The 15,175-nt window shown below is 36.7% G+C and overlaps 2 protein-coding genes across 6 annotated transcripts in view; both read right to left on the bottom strand.

Moving 5' to 3' along the window:
- Nucleotides 1–3,897, bottom strand: part of gart (phosphoribosylglycinamide formyltransferase) — a 30,993-nt gene extending 27,096 nt beyond the window's left edge. Inside the window, exons 1-2 of one of the 3 annotated variants that reach the window (XM_030156393.1) lie at nt 3,016–3,897; nt 1,490–1,593 (exon numbers count right to left, since the gene is read on the bottom strand). The gene's annotated coding sequence lies outside the window, so the exon portion shown is untranslated. Of the gene's footprint in view, nt 1–1,489; nt 1,594–1,801; nt 1,972–3,015 lie in introns of those variants that run through there. The other 2 variants (XM_030156384.1, XM_030156374.1) reach the window with 2 other exon arrangements.
- Nucleotides 3,898–6,401: 2,504 nt separating this feature from the next.
- Nucleotides 6,402–14,011, bottom strand: LOC115436056 (uncharacterized). Of its 3 annotated transcripts, none has more exons than XM_030158770.1 (5): nt 13,917–14,011; nt 13,352–13,624; nt 8,634–8,900; nt 7,164–7,313; nt 6,402–7,076 (listed from the first exon to the last, which is right to left on the bottom strand). In XM_030158770.1, exons 2-5 carry the CDS (start codon nt 13,611–13,613, stop codon nt 6,916–6,918), a joined length of 840 nt encoding a protein of 279 aa, XP_030014630.1. In that variant the 5' UTR covers nt 13,614–13,624; nt 13,917–14,011; the 3' UTR covers nt 6,402–6,915. The 3 variants fall into 3 exon arrangements, with proteins under 3 accessions (XP_030014630.1, XP_030014638.1, XP_030014644.1); XM_030158778.1 differs by having other exon boundaries at nt 13,352–13,618; nt 13,903–13,985; XM_030158784.1 differs by having other exon boundaries at nt 13,352–13,660; nt 13,917–13,946.
- Nucleotides 14,012–15,175: the final 1,164 nt, after the last annotated feature.

The following is a 15,175-nucleotide window of genomic DNA, read 5'->3' as shown; positions in this document are numbered from 1 at the left end:
ATATAAAAAAGCAAAATCTACCTTAACTGGATTGAGTACCAAAGCCCTAATATGAATGCACAAAATACATACATCACCATTTTCAATCAATAGTCATGAAAAGCAACTGATCTTCTGGTCATTATCAGGTATTGGGAAGAATTTTACACAATAGCAGCGAGAAATTAACTTCTGTTTGCACTCTTTAAACTCAAACAAACCAGAGTTCAGAGTTCAAGCCAAAGAATCCACAGTGACCTGAGACACTGGTGGGTTTCATTATAACTGAGTGGGTGGGTGGGGTCTAAGGATGGGGGATGCCCTGGACATTAATCAATTTGCTTCATTGACTGTTTATTTTCATATTCCACAAATTCTGTAAAGCCCTGTGAGGCAACCTTGTTGTGATATTTGGGCTCTACAAATAAAACTGAACTGAATAACTGTGCAGTGTTAGGAGTTAGTGACTTTTTTGGTAAGTTTGGTCACAGAAGGACACCATATTATCTTTTGGGTTTTGAGCTGAAAGAGTTAAAGAAGAAATCCTTGTTATAGCACTTTTTTTTTTTTTTACAGCACATATTTTATAATTTTACAGTTGGAAAAGCATAAGTCATCAGGAAAGTTGCATATTTTCTGCACATTTTTAAGTTAAGCATTTGGAAATGGCCGAATTAAAGAAAAAATAAATTTTACAAAAACCTTTATGCTCATGTGACGTAGCCTTTTTCTATAAAGTGTTAACGCGAACAAAATATAGCTGGTAGTGTAGACATTATTTTGTATGGGGCAGTCTGTGCCCATCAGTCCAAAGCAATTTATAGAAGTGCATAGAGTTTCACGTCTCAAAATTAAAACAAACAAACAAACCCAGACATTTCTCAGTTTTTATGTTGAAAACAAAGGCCTTAAAATGCATGCACCTAAATGAAACGCAGCCATTGCTTATCATGTTAATTACATGTGTGTTTTCTGTCATAATCAGACCCAGTATGTGCTGAGAATGGATCCAGTACAAAGGGGGGAGTGTTGCACAGCAGGCACACATGTCCAACAATTAGTCCAATCAGCTCTGATTGAAATCACTCTCCTCATGTGAGTCACATGTCCAATACACGATAAACTCCACCAGGAGTTGAACAATACACTTATATACATACTCTGCAAGCCACTATATGTATTTAAATGACTTCTGCCATGTTACAGTCAGTTAATCTGAAATGTAGTTATTCTGAAACGTCCATCAGTAGAATTAAGCAGTGAGTAAATCTATTTAGCCTGATGTAGTTTGAGTACAAACACATACTGGATCATCCGTTTGTCTGTGGATGGATGGTGTGGTCTAATGTCTGGTTCCGTCACTATAAAGCATGGACACACTTCAGTTTCTCTCCAGCAGTTTCAGAATAAGTTCAGATGCAGTCTTCCCTCTTCTCTCCATGAATGTGAAAACTGTCTTTTAGCCACATTAGCACATTTAAAGGCAGCAGGAGCATGTGTGAACACTCACCTTACTGTGTGGAGTTAGTGTTGTTTTGCTTGAAGCTGGAAATAGCCGGAGTCGTGTGCAGCCTGACTCAGATCCGTGCTGGTGTGTCGGTCTCAGCCTGTTCACTGACCACACACACACATATACATACACACACACACACACATCCACAGTGTTATCACACCACGTCTATCCAATTTATCACTTAACTCAGCAGCGCCAAATGTCCACAAGCGCCACGAAAAGTTAGCGAAAGATGTCCCAGTACACCCACACACAAAACTAAAACAGAAATGTTTCCGTACTGGGCTTCTATAGTTTAATTCCACTTACCTAGGAGTCATGAACAAACTTTTTAAGCACGTTTTTTGGGATTTTCATCTTCCTCCGGATGTTACTCATCAAGTGCATTATGGGAATTGTAGTTGTGTATCATCCCAGACTGATGCCGTCACCTCTGACCAGGTGACCCACTGACTGCACAGCATTTCTACTCTGTTTACACAATGTCCCACATTTTGATTTAGTAAAGAATATTAAATTGGGCTTCAGTCCAAATTTGACCAACTTCTCAGAACAAATTTTAAAAATATGGGCATCTACCCACTGCTGCTATGTTAAGGTTGGTTAAAAAACATGAATATCATGGAAAATTTTAATATTATCAATTATTTCAGAAAGTGAAAATGTGTGAAAATTCCAGACATCACATATAAACTTAAATGTTTCACGTGACAAAACTAATATTTTGTGGTATGAACATTTTGTCTTTTTAAAAACCCAGTAATAATCAAATCAAATAAACTCTATTTATCCTTGTAATTAATTCCTGGAATGTTTGACTTCAGTGTTCATGTACAAACCTGCTTCCTTTGGATGTTTCAGCTGTCTTTAAGAGCACATAAGTTTAAAAATTATTCACCACATCACCTGATAAAACTGTCCCCTTCTGCATATCATTATCTACTGCTTGTCATGATGTAATCCAAACGTGTCTACTTTTGTAGAGATGTACTGTATAAACTCACCTTTGTCTAACATTTCCCATGTTTGTGTCATTTTTTGCTTTATGCATTGGAAAATGAACTACTCACTGTGGACTCAACTTGCCATGAATTATGTCTAATTTGATGGTTTTTAAAAAATTATTCTGTGCTAATCAGCCACAGCCTAGTCATCCTTTTCATTTATGTAAAGGTCAGGTTTATTTCTATAGCACATTTACAAGAACGCAAAGTGTCCAAAGTGCTGTACAAGGACATAGGAAAAATACAAAATATAATAAAACTAATAAAAATCTATGGATATAAAAGATAAGATTTGCTAAAACTGATAAAACAGGTACACAATAATAAAACTGTCTCTAAATATACAACCAGAAGATGAAATAAATTAAATTATCTTACTGTTAAACGTAAATGTTGAAGAGTAGTGACAATAAACATGTACTTTTGAGTAAAATGCTCGCAGTTGAGGGTTCATTGAGTCATATTTTAGCCACAAGTCTCAGCTCAATAATGCCATTTGGACGTTGGAGTAGAACTTACCAAGGAGTGGATGGATCTTCTCTTCTTCCACATATCTGGCCTTAGTGCAGATATCAGACCAAAGTACACTATATATACACAGTGAAAAAACACAGTAAAATACTACAACGTACAAGAGTATAATGACATATTTACATATTTGAATAACAAAAAGTAGAGTGTATTCATCCAAAATTTCCCCAAAATAAGAAGTGGATGCAAACTCTGACCCATCTCTAATCAATGTGACAGTTATAACACCACACAAACCCCCCCCATTGGAACAGACTTTCCTGATAAATAAAAAGTTACCTGTAAGAGAGTGTCGAGACTCACTATGAAGGAACATTAATGCATGTTCAGAGAAGTAATAATAAACTGCAGATCCATAATATAAACTCTTAAAGGTCATTAATATTATCCCATCATATTCTACCAGGAAACACTGTAAAAAAAAAGAGACATGAGCCGAGTTTAACACATTTGATGAAGTGATGAGTTTACTTAAACACATTCTTACAGCATGTTTCGCAATAACAGATTTATTTTAAAAAAAAATGAAAGTATTCTGTTACCTGAGGGCCTTGAATATGAAAGTGTTGAACTGAGTAGCTTTGCTTTTCGGGTTTTCGTTAAGTCTTAAGCTAGACACAGATACAGGTGAACTTTATTAATCCCCAGGGGAAGTTAGGTTTCTTGATCAGCTTAATAGAATAAAAAGACAGAATTAATCATGATACTGAGGTGTTAAATAGTGTTAAAAATAGAACAGTATTAAAATAAGAAAAAGAAAGACACAACAAATACATGCAGGAAAAACAGTTTCCAGATAATTACTCACTAAACAGTCACGGAAAAAAATATTAGACCATCAAACAGTAACAATGGTTATGCAATCAAGTACTAACTCCTATGTGTTTCATGTGACTAAAACAGACAGAAAAAAAAACATGGAAGGCCTAAAGGCACTGTTTTTGGCAGTACAATGCCGCAGATATTGATGTAAGAACTTAAGTGAGTTTTGGTTATTATCAAGAACACATGGAAAATGGTTAGATATCAGCTCTGAAATTAAACTTTTATGAGTTATTTTTGCTATCATTATATTTGTCCAAACAAATGTACCTTTAGTTGCACCAGACATTAAAATGAACAAGAAACTGAAAAAACCAAGGATGGTCTAATAATTTTTTCCGCGACTGTACAGTAGATGATTCACCATATTGGTAGACTGTGAACTCACATGTATGATATGCTTTTGTCCAAACTTTATGAATTCATCTCTCATTTCCTGCTCATTGGCAGCGAAAATTCTATACAACAAATTTAGATCTACCTTTCAGTTCCAAATCCTACTGACAAGGTAGAAGGCCTTTCATTTGAAAAGGGTGTTTATAGACGAAATAACTTTGGTGAATATTCAGTGTTTATTTGACATTCATCCATTCATTTTCATAAATAGTGAATCATCCATTTGTTACAGTTGACACACAAATAGACAAAGGTGAATAGAATACCCCATGACAATAATTAAAAGAGAATCCACGTATCAAAGAGAACCAGGCCACAAGAAAGGCTGATGATGATCCCTGGCTGCAACGTCTCCATCACCTCTAATAGAGACCGTGGCCTTTGAAATAATCAGAGGACTTTAGTGTCTTGAGAGGAGATTGTGCACCCCAGGACATTACACCTCTCAAACAGAGCCTGGAGCCCTGCCGTTTATCGCTTCCAGAGAAATCGATATGTCCTGAAAGTCAGTTGGAAAGTTAACTGGGAGGTTGTGTGTAAAGTGGTCAAACAGCGACTGATGTGACCTGCTTTTTATGAGGGAGGTAAAGCTTTCAGACAGAGTTCAGATGGTTGAAGAAGAAAAGGTGAAGTCAATAATCCATGCAGGTCCTGAGTCCGTTTGTGTAGATGCTCCTGCTAGGGTCTGAGGCAGATCAAGGATTTTACTGACGTCAAGCCATTAATACAAGTGAAACTAGAATTACCACGTTGTGGTTGTATGTCAACATAAACCAATCACTCAAAACTTTCAGGTGATTTTTTTTTTTTTTTTTTAATTATTAGTGGAAATTGTCCTCAGATACAAAATTATTACAGGCGCTTTTAGCAGCCAGCAAGAAATCTATTACAAGAAGGTGGTTAAACCCAAATCCATCAATAATAAAAGATTAGTACGAGATCATCTTATAAATATTCAAAATGGAGAAATTGACTTACTCTATCAAAATCCAGAGATCAGTTTAATCATATTTGGGACAAATGGATCAAGTTTGCATCCTCTAGCCACCCAGATTTTGTATCACTCCTCAAAAAATGTCCTTTTTTAAAAATCTCCCTGTATTTATTCTTTGTTTTATGTTTTTCTGCATAAACATGTGTAATGTTCAAAGAACACAGAGCAGAGTATTGCTATGATTGTCTTTAAGTGAGAAATGTTTTTTTAGTAAGTGTTTTTTTTTTTTACACTTTTGTATGTATAAAATAAGAAATACGAAATGGGCTCTAAAAGATAACATCTGTATGAATGGTAATGTTGGAGATATTTTGTCACCTTTTCCAATAAAAACAAAATAAATAAATAAATAAATAAATAAATAAAATATTGTCCTCATATTGGCATGTTTCATTCCATTTCAAGATCATTTTATTGCCACAGTGAAGCAGCTCTTTGATCTTCTGAATACAAAATAGCACCATTTTATCTTAGTAAACAGGTGTGACATGTCATAATTTGTGGAATTTAACTGTTTGTACAATATTTACTTGGAAAACTGATATTCCTCATGTTGTGCTGTTCAGTATTTGTACTGTTCATGTCATTGAAAACAGGAGACATCTGTAGCTCTGTCTCAAACATGCAGATAATAGCCTGGAACAATCTACTTTTATGCACTCCATCAATATTTGCACAAATGACATGGTTCACAAAATTATCTACTGCGACTTAGGCCTGTCATAATTATTACATAATCCACAGAGTGTTATTTGGGATAATTATTACTTTACATAATTGTGATAATTGCATCTATTCATTCATCTGTGTGATTGCAGTTGCATAAAACTAACCAAAATAACACATTATTATTTCAACATTGTTAACTGCAATTTGACTGATGCTTTAAATAAAATTATCTTATTGGACCTATTCTTTGCAGATTTTATGCATTAGCCCTATAATTCAGCAACAGATTTTGTATATTGAAGTTTTTTTCTTTAATTATGCTGTTTTTTTGGCTGAAATACATGGTTTATTTCAGTGTGGGACTAATGGGATTTGGATATACAAGTCATATCATATGTGCCCATTTTTTTCAGGTTTCCAAATGTTACACCACTGAATGTATGTGGTAAAAGGTAAACCAGAGTCAAATCAGGTGAATTTTATTTAAAGTGCGTTTTTTTTAAATCCCATGTGAACCCACTGGATTTTCTTTAATTTGACCTTTGACATAAAACAGTGAAAATGTACTCATCTGTGGTCACTGTCATCAGGCAGTCACACACATACTGTCCAAAATTGCACTAGTTAGGCTGTACTCTCAAACAACTGAATTTAGTTTACAAACCCAAGGAAATGTAACTCATTTTGTTTGAGTAGCACCAAAAGGAAAATTTGCATGTAGTTATTGAAGAAGAAATAATTTGAGTCTTCAGTGCCATCAGTATTAAAACCAAATACATTACAAAAATAATAAATGCTGAAATACTGGTGACAGGAAGCAGTTTTCGCACATTTGTAGAACACATGAAGTTGCTGTAATGTTTGCAACAATGGTTTAATTTACAAGGACACATGCTTTTCTGAAGGTTATCAACAGGTGTCACTTTTATTATCACAGCAGATGAGTAACGTCCTCATATCAAAATAAATATTCAAGTTACAATTCTTGTTCCTGTTTGATAGTCCAGTCACAGCAGTGGGAGTTCAGGACTGTCCAGGAGTTCTTGTCCTAAGTGTGAGTGCCGCAGAGCGAATAGTGTGATGCCTGACCTGTACGCTGCCGGAATCTTGATATGTGTTAAATTGTCTTCCTCTTCCTCCTCCTCCTCAGCCATCTGCTTCACCTGACCTGGAGACAGCGAGAAAAAGGAGAGCTGTGTAAAATAGTTGTGCAAATTAGTCAAAACACATGCAGGAACATGAATAAGTGGATCACCCTGGACATCCAGGTCCCTCCAACGCGGGTCACAGTGGTCCATGAGGTCGGATAGACAGCAGTCAGGAGTCAGACGCTGCAACACGTCTTCTCTGCGAATCAGCAACACAGATTCACTGCAGAGGCGTTGATGCACCTCATCCTCACTGACTGAAAGGAGAAATATTAGGATAGAAATTAGGATTGGGAACCACAACGCAGAAACAGGGGCTGTAGTTATCGTTTCATAATTATCAGTATTCTGATGCATTTTGCTCTCGCATGAATTCTATTTATCATGTCATATACTTGTCCATTCAAATGTTTCAGAGGTTTTGTTTTCAGGTGTTAAGGTATTCATGTGTATTTTGATTTTATATTTATAATATTAATATTTAGATTTTTTAAACCAACATTTTAACATCATAATAACTTTGCATGTTCTATATAACATCTTAAAGGGGTCATATTTTACTTAAATGGAATGATGCATTTTAAAACTTTTCCCTGTGGTCTACATAAACTGTAAATGCTATGCTTGGGTCTGAATTCTTCATTAATTAAACTCCACAGGTCCATCTTCAAAAGTATTTCTGAGTAATGACACCAGAGAGGTTGTTTTGAGTGCTGGCCCTTTAAATGCAAATGAGCCACGTCACACCTCAACAACAATTTTGTGTTGCATTATTTTTGTCATTTGTGTGGTTTCTGCAATTTTTAAAAATCTTTCCATATTTTTTTTATTCTTTAACATTCAAGGATTTGTTTTGTCAAATTTCTTTCTTATTGCGACTTCTACAATGTTTGTGTTTTGTTGCAGCTTTTCTGTTTTTGTCTGGTTGTGTCTTTCACAAGTAATTTAAACCCAAAACAACCATTGGGTTTCTGCAGCTTTCACTTGGGACCTTTATCCTTAAAAAAATGATGACATTTATGAGCAATATTTAAAATTATTTCTTTTCTTTTTTTCATTTTATTTATTTATCTAGACAGGGACAATGCACAATATACATTAACCTTAAGCAGGACAGATGTAGTGTGCCAGGTTGTAGCACTAGTGGTAATTTCCACCTGTAGTCCCTGGGCAGGCTGATGTTATTAAAAGAAGGCAGGCATTAATAAAAACTAAAACATACAAAAAGCAGTATAATATGCATTTCTATAACTCCATCTAGAAAAAAATCATTCACATCCAACCATTCACTCTTTTTCGTCCCACTGCATTGACAAACTGATATGAAAACTTTGATCATGAGAATATCTTTGCCTATAATCCTACATATAAATATCTTTAAGGACAAAAGGACATGTAGGATCGGTACTAGAATCCAGAAGTAAATGAGAAAGAGTTTACAACCACAAGGCAGCACAATACATGTAATAATACGCCAAGTGGTTTTAAGTCATTTGTTGGTTTGATGCTGAAACTGACCTGTGGACGAGGTGTTGACTTGTGTGTGAGGTGCTCCACAGTCATGTCCCCTCACTCACCTACATCTAAAGGGTTGGTCATGAACACAGCGTTGGGTGCGACGCCGAATATGAGCTGGTGGTGCCAGGCGTCGGGCAACTCCTCCCCCTCGGGTACAGCCAGCTGCATGTTCATGGTCGCTATGGGTACGGCCCCCCTGCGGATCCAGCGTGCGAGCCAGGGGACCAGGTTGACCCGTCGCCGAGGGTGGAGGTGGAAGAAGTGGCCCACCACCTTCCCTTTACTGGCCTCCTCTGCTCCTGAGATGAGCTGAGCGTGAGTCGCACCTGCACCGCAACAAAGTACTGTTATTATTTCACAGCCTGCATTCAACAAGCAGAAAGAGTTAAAACGGTCCATTTAAACTTTTGGACTTTCTGTTTGTATGGGCATTTCCCATATGTTTCTTCTGATGTGGTCATGTAGAAATAGAGGAACCGCTGTTTATTCCATCTGGTTGTATTTCACATCAATTATACAATGACTGCATGTTAACTTTTCCACTCAAAACAGCACGTGTGGGACGACAGGCTGAACTAAATGCCTGAAATGTCAATGTAGAAATTGTGTAACAGAGCTGAAAAAGTCAATTACAGTGTCTCCTCTGAGAGACATAAAACTCTTTGTCTAATTCAAGAGGGTGCTTTTGAATTTGCGTGGCTGGCAGTGCAGCCAGCTGTCACAGTGGCAGTGGCGGCGCTTATGGCTTCGAGACGTTAACACTGCCTCATTCAGCGGGGGGAAGTTATAGTCCCCGCTAGCATCTGTGACACCTGAAATATGACTGCGTGAGGAGCAGAGGGAAGATATGCACATATACAAAATCACCCTTTATGTATTAATATTTCATTACCTGAAATGTCACACAGCACTTTGCTGCAGAGGGAGCTTTGAGCCTGAGTGTTTGTAGTATAATTTCTGTCAGTTTGGTGAATGCTATTTCAATATCATGAAGAATAGACTGCATGAAAACGGTCTGAAATTAACCTTTTAATAATGACTTCTCACCTGCAGGATGCCACACTGCTTAAAAGGAGTTTCAGCAAAGTAATAAAAAAAGGCCTGTTTCAGGGGAATTACTTATTTTCTCTAAATAGGAAAATGATCTTGTTAAGCATGTTTGTCGTTAGAAAAGTAATCTCATCATAAAATATATCTAACCTTGTCTTCATAAGACACTCTACCAAATACTGAAGCAGATAGAACCAGTAATAAGATTGTTTTTCTTATTTGGGGAATGAGACCACTTGAAATAAGAGCCACCAGAGGATGGCATATCCCCCCCGACCCTGATAAACTCTATCTTAAATAGTTTTCACGTTACGCTCTGGAAACAAAATGATGATAGACAGACTTGCTGATTACTATATCCCCGGCATATATGCCAGAGGGACAGTAAAGAAAATAAACAAAAAAAGACTGAATTCCAAAATCCGAAACTGCAGGTGGGTTTTCATTTCTGTTGTTTTTGATATGTACTGGTGTTGCTTCTATCTATTGCTTCTATTTAAACATGGTCCTTTCAATGTGTTACTGAACCATCCCCTTTAAGATGCAAAATAGACATTATCAATAATTCCTTTCAGACACATTAAACTCAAGGAATGAATCTGATTTGAAAATGTACAGTATATAAAGCACAGACATTTGAGTTAAAATGTAGGGAGCAAAAGTCAAAGTTGTCATAAAACACTTAGAAAAAAGGACAGATGCCTGAAAACTCTTAAGTGCAATGATAATTTGTATTTAGTTACTTCTCACTTCCCCCAAAAAGGACAACTTCTGCATAAATAATTACAAGCTACTGCATTCATTAACCCTACCTGCCTGTGTGTAATCCAACCGTTTTAGTCAGCCGAAGGGGTATTGTAATCTTTTGGTCACCTGTCTGAGGGGTATTAGTGTGCAGTATATTATGTTATTATTTTGTGTTTTATTTGTTTAATTGATATGTGTGTGAATGTGTTAAGCACTTTGTAATAGTATAAAAAAGTATTTTGGTTATAATAGAAATCTGTGTGAGTAGAGACTATTCTGATCTTTTTATGAATTCTGAACAGGAGCCTTTCACCCAGACCACTGTCAGGCAGCCTAAACAAAGATGAACACAACAGTAGGTTAGGGTTAGGAGGAGGATGAGGAAAACCAACCAAGAACGATCTGGGATTACAATAAAAGGTCCTCCTTTGAAATGTACCTCAACAGACAGCAGCTGTGACTCTTCAGAAGGGAGAAGAGGATGTTAGCTAGTGAAGGAATAGTAGTGACAACTCCAGTTGCCCATCCAGTAAAAGGTGGATTTCCACTAAGTAAAAAGACTAAGACAAACTGATCCATGGCAAATAGAAATTAAAACTGCAACCACACCAACAACTTGTAACATACTGTGTTCCTCCACTCATATATGACATATAGGTTTAGTAAAGAGTATTTCTGAATAAAGCTCTGTTTTCAGTTAATGTAGCCAGAGAAAAACTGATTAAACTATAAATCATCCACCACTCACCTCACTTGAAATGTTGGAAGAACATTCCAGATCTATGCCATCACATAAACCACTAAATTCCAGACCACCAGACCTCTCTCAACTACAAAAATGAATTTAAATAAAATAAATAAAAATCCAAATTATTATTTTATGCAGGCTATAGAATCATTTTCATCAAACCACTTAGTGAGCAATGGATCACTCTCAGTAGCTACAAGTTTAGAGTTTATATCAACCCTGTAGTTATTGAGCCAGAATTATGTAGTATGAGGGAAAGTAAGATCCTGCAAAGTAGGTCAAGCTACCCAAAGGTGTCGAAGGTAAACACTTTTTTTTCGTACAGCGGATATAGTTCAGATACTATATACAAAAAAGACAGTGGTAAGAGTGCTTTTAAAAGTACAGGTTTTGAAATGTACTCAAAATTCAGAAGTAAAAAGTCAGACTCTGAAGGACATTTCTTCCACCTGTTTGTGTGCAAAGCAGCCTGAACTTCTCACATCAAACCGTTGCAACCTTCAAAAGAAAAACAATAGACTTGTCCGACTCCTATTATAACATGAAGAAATCTACTCAAAGTAAATTTCCTTATTCAGGGTGCCTGCTCTTTAGCCACATAAAAATTCCAGACTTTTTCAAAACTGCTATTTTTCCCCCCAAGACGCTGACTTTATGTACTTTTATACTTGTGTGCCGACTTTTTTGGTTGAGACTGTACCTGTTGTGTGTAGTTCAAGAAAAGTTCATTTTAATAAATGTATGAATGACTGCATGGTAGTTTGCTTCCCACAAGTGTAATATTTACTTCCCAGATTCAGACAAGTGACAAATGATGATCTCCTCAAGCTGAACACATAGGCTACACAAGCTTTGATTGGATATCATTCCAGCACGGTCCCGTCAGTGAAATCATATTAAGTTTTTTTATATGCTTTCCTTGTATACTTTTTATCATACAAGACTATGTGCCTTTGAGCATACTCTAAAATTCGACTGTGAGAGAAACTTTTTTTCCATCCTTTTTAAGACTTTCACACAAAATTCCAGACTTTTCAAGGTCTGGAAAACAGCATTTCCACAGGAGATTTTTTTCCTGCTAAACACAAGACAATAAGGTTATATCTAAGAATACTCAGCTACTTTCCAATACGGCTGTAGAGTAGGCAGAACCATACTAATTAACCTATGATAGATGGGCCTTGGAATAAGGCCCAGATGTGAGATGTAAAAATAATGTTCATAATACATGTGTCATTTCTCACACACGCACTAGTATTTATGAAGATCATGGTGAAATATGCATAGGAGTACTTACACCCACATATACACATTTTTAAAAGTGATAAGGGAGACGTAAACACAAGGAGAGGTGAAACTCGGGCCGAATTTTCTCTTATTACATGAAAGTGACGCAAGTAGCAACACATTTAACTCAACTAACTTTGTTTGGCAAAAAAGATTAAAAAAAAAAACAAAAAAAAAACAAAAAAAAAAAACAAGCATTTTGTTTTTCACAGCACCATGTCAAAGTGAGAACCAGCAAACAACAAAGGTAAAACTGTGTATTTAGAGATCCTTTTGGTTTTACTGAGAGCATGTTCACAGATATGTTGGTTGATCTGAACTTATGGACCAAAGTTGCTAACAGAATGTAACAAAGTAAACTGTCAAATGTGGAACTTGCCTGTCCACATCCTGTGTTATGAACACAGGTTGGTTGCATCGTGTGCAAAGTTTTCTTTGGTGCAGAAATTATTGTATATTTATGGGAAATTAAAGATGTCTTTTACACTTAAGAATGCAGACTTCCTTTAAGAAAACTGTTGTTATTAAGAATGAAACTGTTTGCTACTTACCACCTATTTAAATATTAACAGAACTTCACTACTGTTGGTTTCATATTTTGTATTGTAAACACATAAATACTTTGTTACTCCCCTTTACTGAATGTTAGAGATGGAAAGTGAGAGCAAGCATAAAATTATAAAACAAGGCATTGTTTTGTATTTTTAGTGTTAGTAGTCTGTAATTACTGCATCATTTCTCATTTACAGCAGAAGCGGCGTCTAATATTTTTTTGCACGGTTTCAAACAGAGCTATAAATCAAAGCACTGATTACCTTTCTGATGATAATAAGCGACTTCCGGTGAACAGTTAATTCTGAGACTGTTTAAATAGCCTTGGGTGTACTTTATGGAGGTGTGTGTACTTCAGTGCATTACAAGTGTGTGTATAAGAAGTCCTCTTACCGGCTTCACTCCGGGACAGCAGGTAGTCAGGCAGTGGGGACTCATTCCTCCTGAGGCGTGTCTGAACACAGCTGTCCACTTCCTCTGGGGCCACACTGACACCGAGGGCCTTCAGCACGTCCACCACTGCTGTGGCCCCGCAGGCAGACGCTCCTATCTGCAGGGTCTGCCTCTCCAGAGCCTCCTGGATGGACCAGAGCATGGCTTCACCTGCTCCTGCCTCCTCCTCCTCACCTCCACTGACCTGCTCACACTCCTCCATCAGACCCTCACCTACACAGGGTTATTGAAGAACACATTATCTAAAGACTAAACACATATGACACATGCTCTCATTTGTGTGTAAAATAATAATATGCTCCAACTTAATCATTTATATTAAGCTTCATTCAACAAACTTGTCTTAAATCAATGTAATGTCAGTGTGTTTCAGCTCAGGAAGACTGTTAGCAGCATTTTATCGATTTGAATTACAAGCTTTGTAAACTGGACACGAAAAGAAATCGACTAGTGTCGTCTCCTGCAGACATACAACAGAATGACAACAGCTCAGCTGTTTTCTCACCAGTTCCCCCAAAGCAAAACAATCCGACTGAAACGGCATAGCCACAGCTCTGCACTGCGCATGCTCACACTTCACGAGGCATTACATTCGGTGGTGGTTTAAACAGTCGTACACGGAAGCAAAAGGCCAAGTAGCGCCCCCTGCCAGCCGCAGTAAATAACATTAAATAAAATGTCCTCTTTTTCAATAAGCCACTCGTGTAACAAGAATAGCTTATATACATTTTTGGAGGAAAATGACATTTAAATCATTTAATTTGTTTAAATAAATGAAAATGCTCATTATTCATTTTTTCCTTTACAACACCAGAACAGACAGGTGTTCAGACATACAATGACAGGTAGTTACTGGCTTTTTATTACTACCTGTTGAAAAATTAATACACCATGATGTTTAAGAGCTCAAAATTGTAATATATACTACACAGTGTTATACCAGGGGTTGGTAGCCTTTATTACCCATAGAGACATTTATAACCGAGGAGTTTAAAAAAAAAATGTGTAGAACCACAAATAATCCTCGAGCCACGACCGCCTATTTCGTCTACCTTGGCCAACATAAACATTACTAACATGTGCTGTGTTTTCAGTACTTTGACTCAGCATTTCCACAATATATATGGAACAATGCTTGCTACCATTTATAAAATTACAAAATTACAACAAAGCATTCATAATTTTGCTGTCTTTTTTTGACCCAACAGCAGCTAAATTATTTGTTTAGTGGAGACAACAGCACAGGCATGTGCAGGCTTTGTTTATTAATTAATGAAGTATCGACCAGTTACGCAAGATGAGAAATTCCCATCTTTTCTGGAAATAAATGACAACTTATTTGATTGGTACCTGTCCTATAAAGTAGCAGATTATACTTTCTGAGTTCACATTTTCGTGAAAAAGACGTGATTCTAGAAGTAGACTACATATTTATATAGCTGTATACTGTAAGAATGGCTTTAGGCTACAACGATGATCACCAATTGTTCAAAATGCCACGTTTATTTCATTTATTTTTTCTTTTCACATGGTTCAGCAGCTACAGGTTGTCTACCTGTGATCTGTACCACACAGAGATCCGTGTAATCCTTCCGTCACGGTTGTAACACCACTAAATTCTTACTTCCATCACTGCCACTCCACTAAACTGTTTTATACTGTGCCCGGATGGGAGGCTTCACTGTTCATCCCGTCAGTAAGATTTAGTTTATGAGCAGAGTGGCTAAATGATTCTTGTTTTTGGGGAGTGGGTGTATATTAAGT

This window comes from Sphaeramia orbicularis, chromosome 2 (genome assembly GCF_902148855.1).
Source record: "Sphaeramia orbicularis chromosome 2, fSphaOr1.1, whole genome shotgun sequence".
NCBI classification, from domain to species: domain Eukaryota; kingdom Metazoa; phylum Chordata; class Actinopteri; order Kurtiformes; family Apogonidae; genus Sphaeramia; species Sphaeramia orbicularis.
Note: the sequence above shows the minus strand (reverse complement) of the source record. Positions and strands in the feature narration are given on the sequence as shown.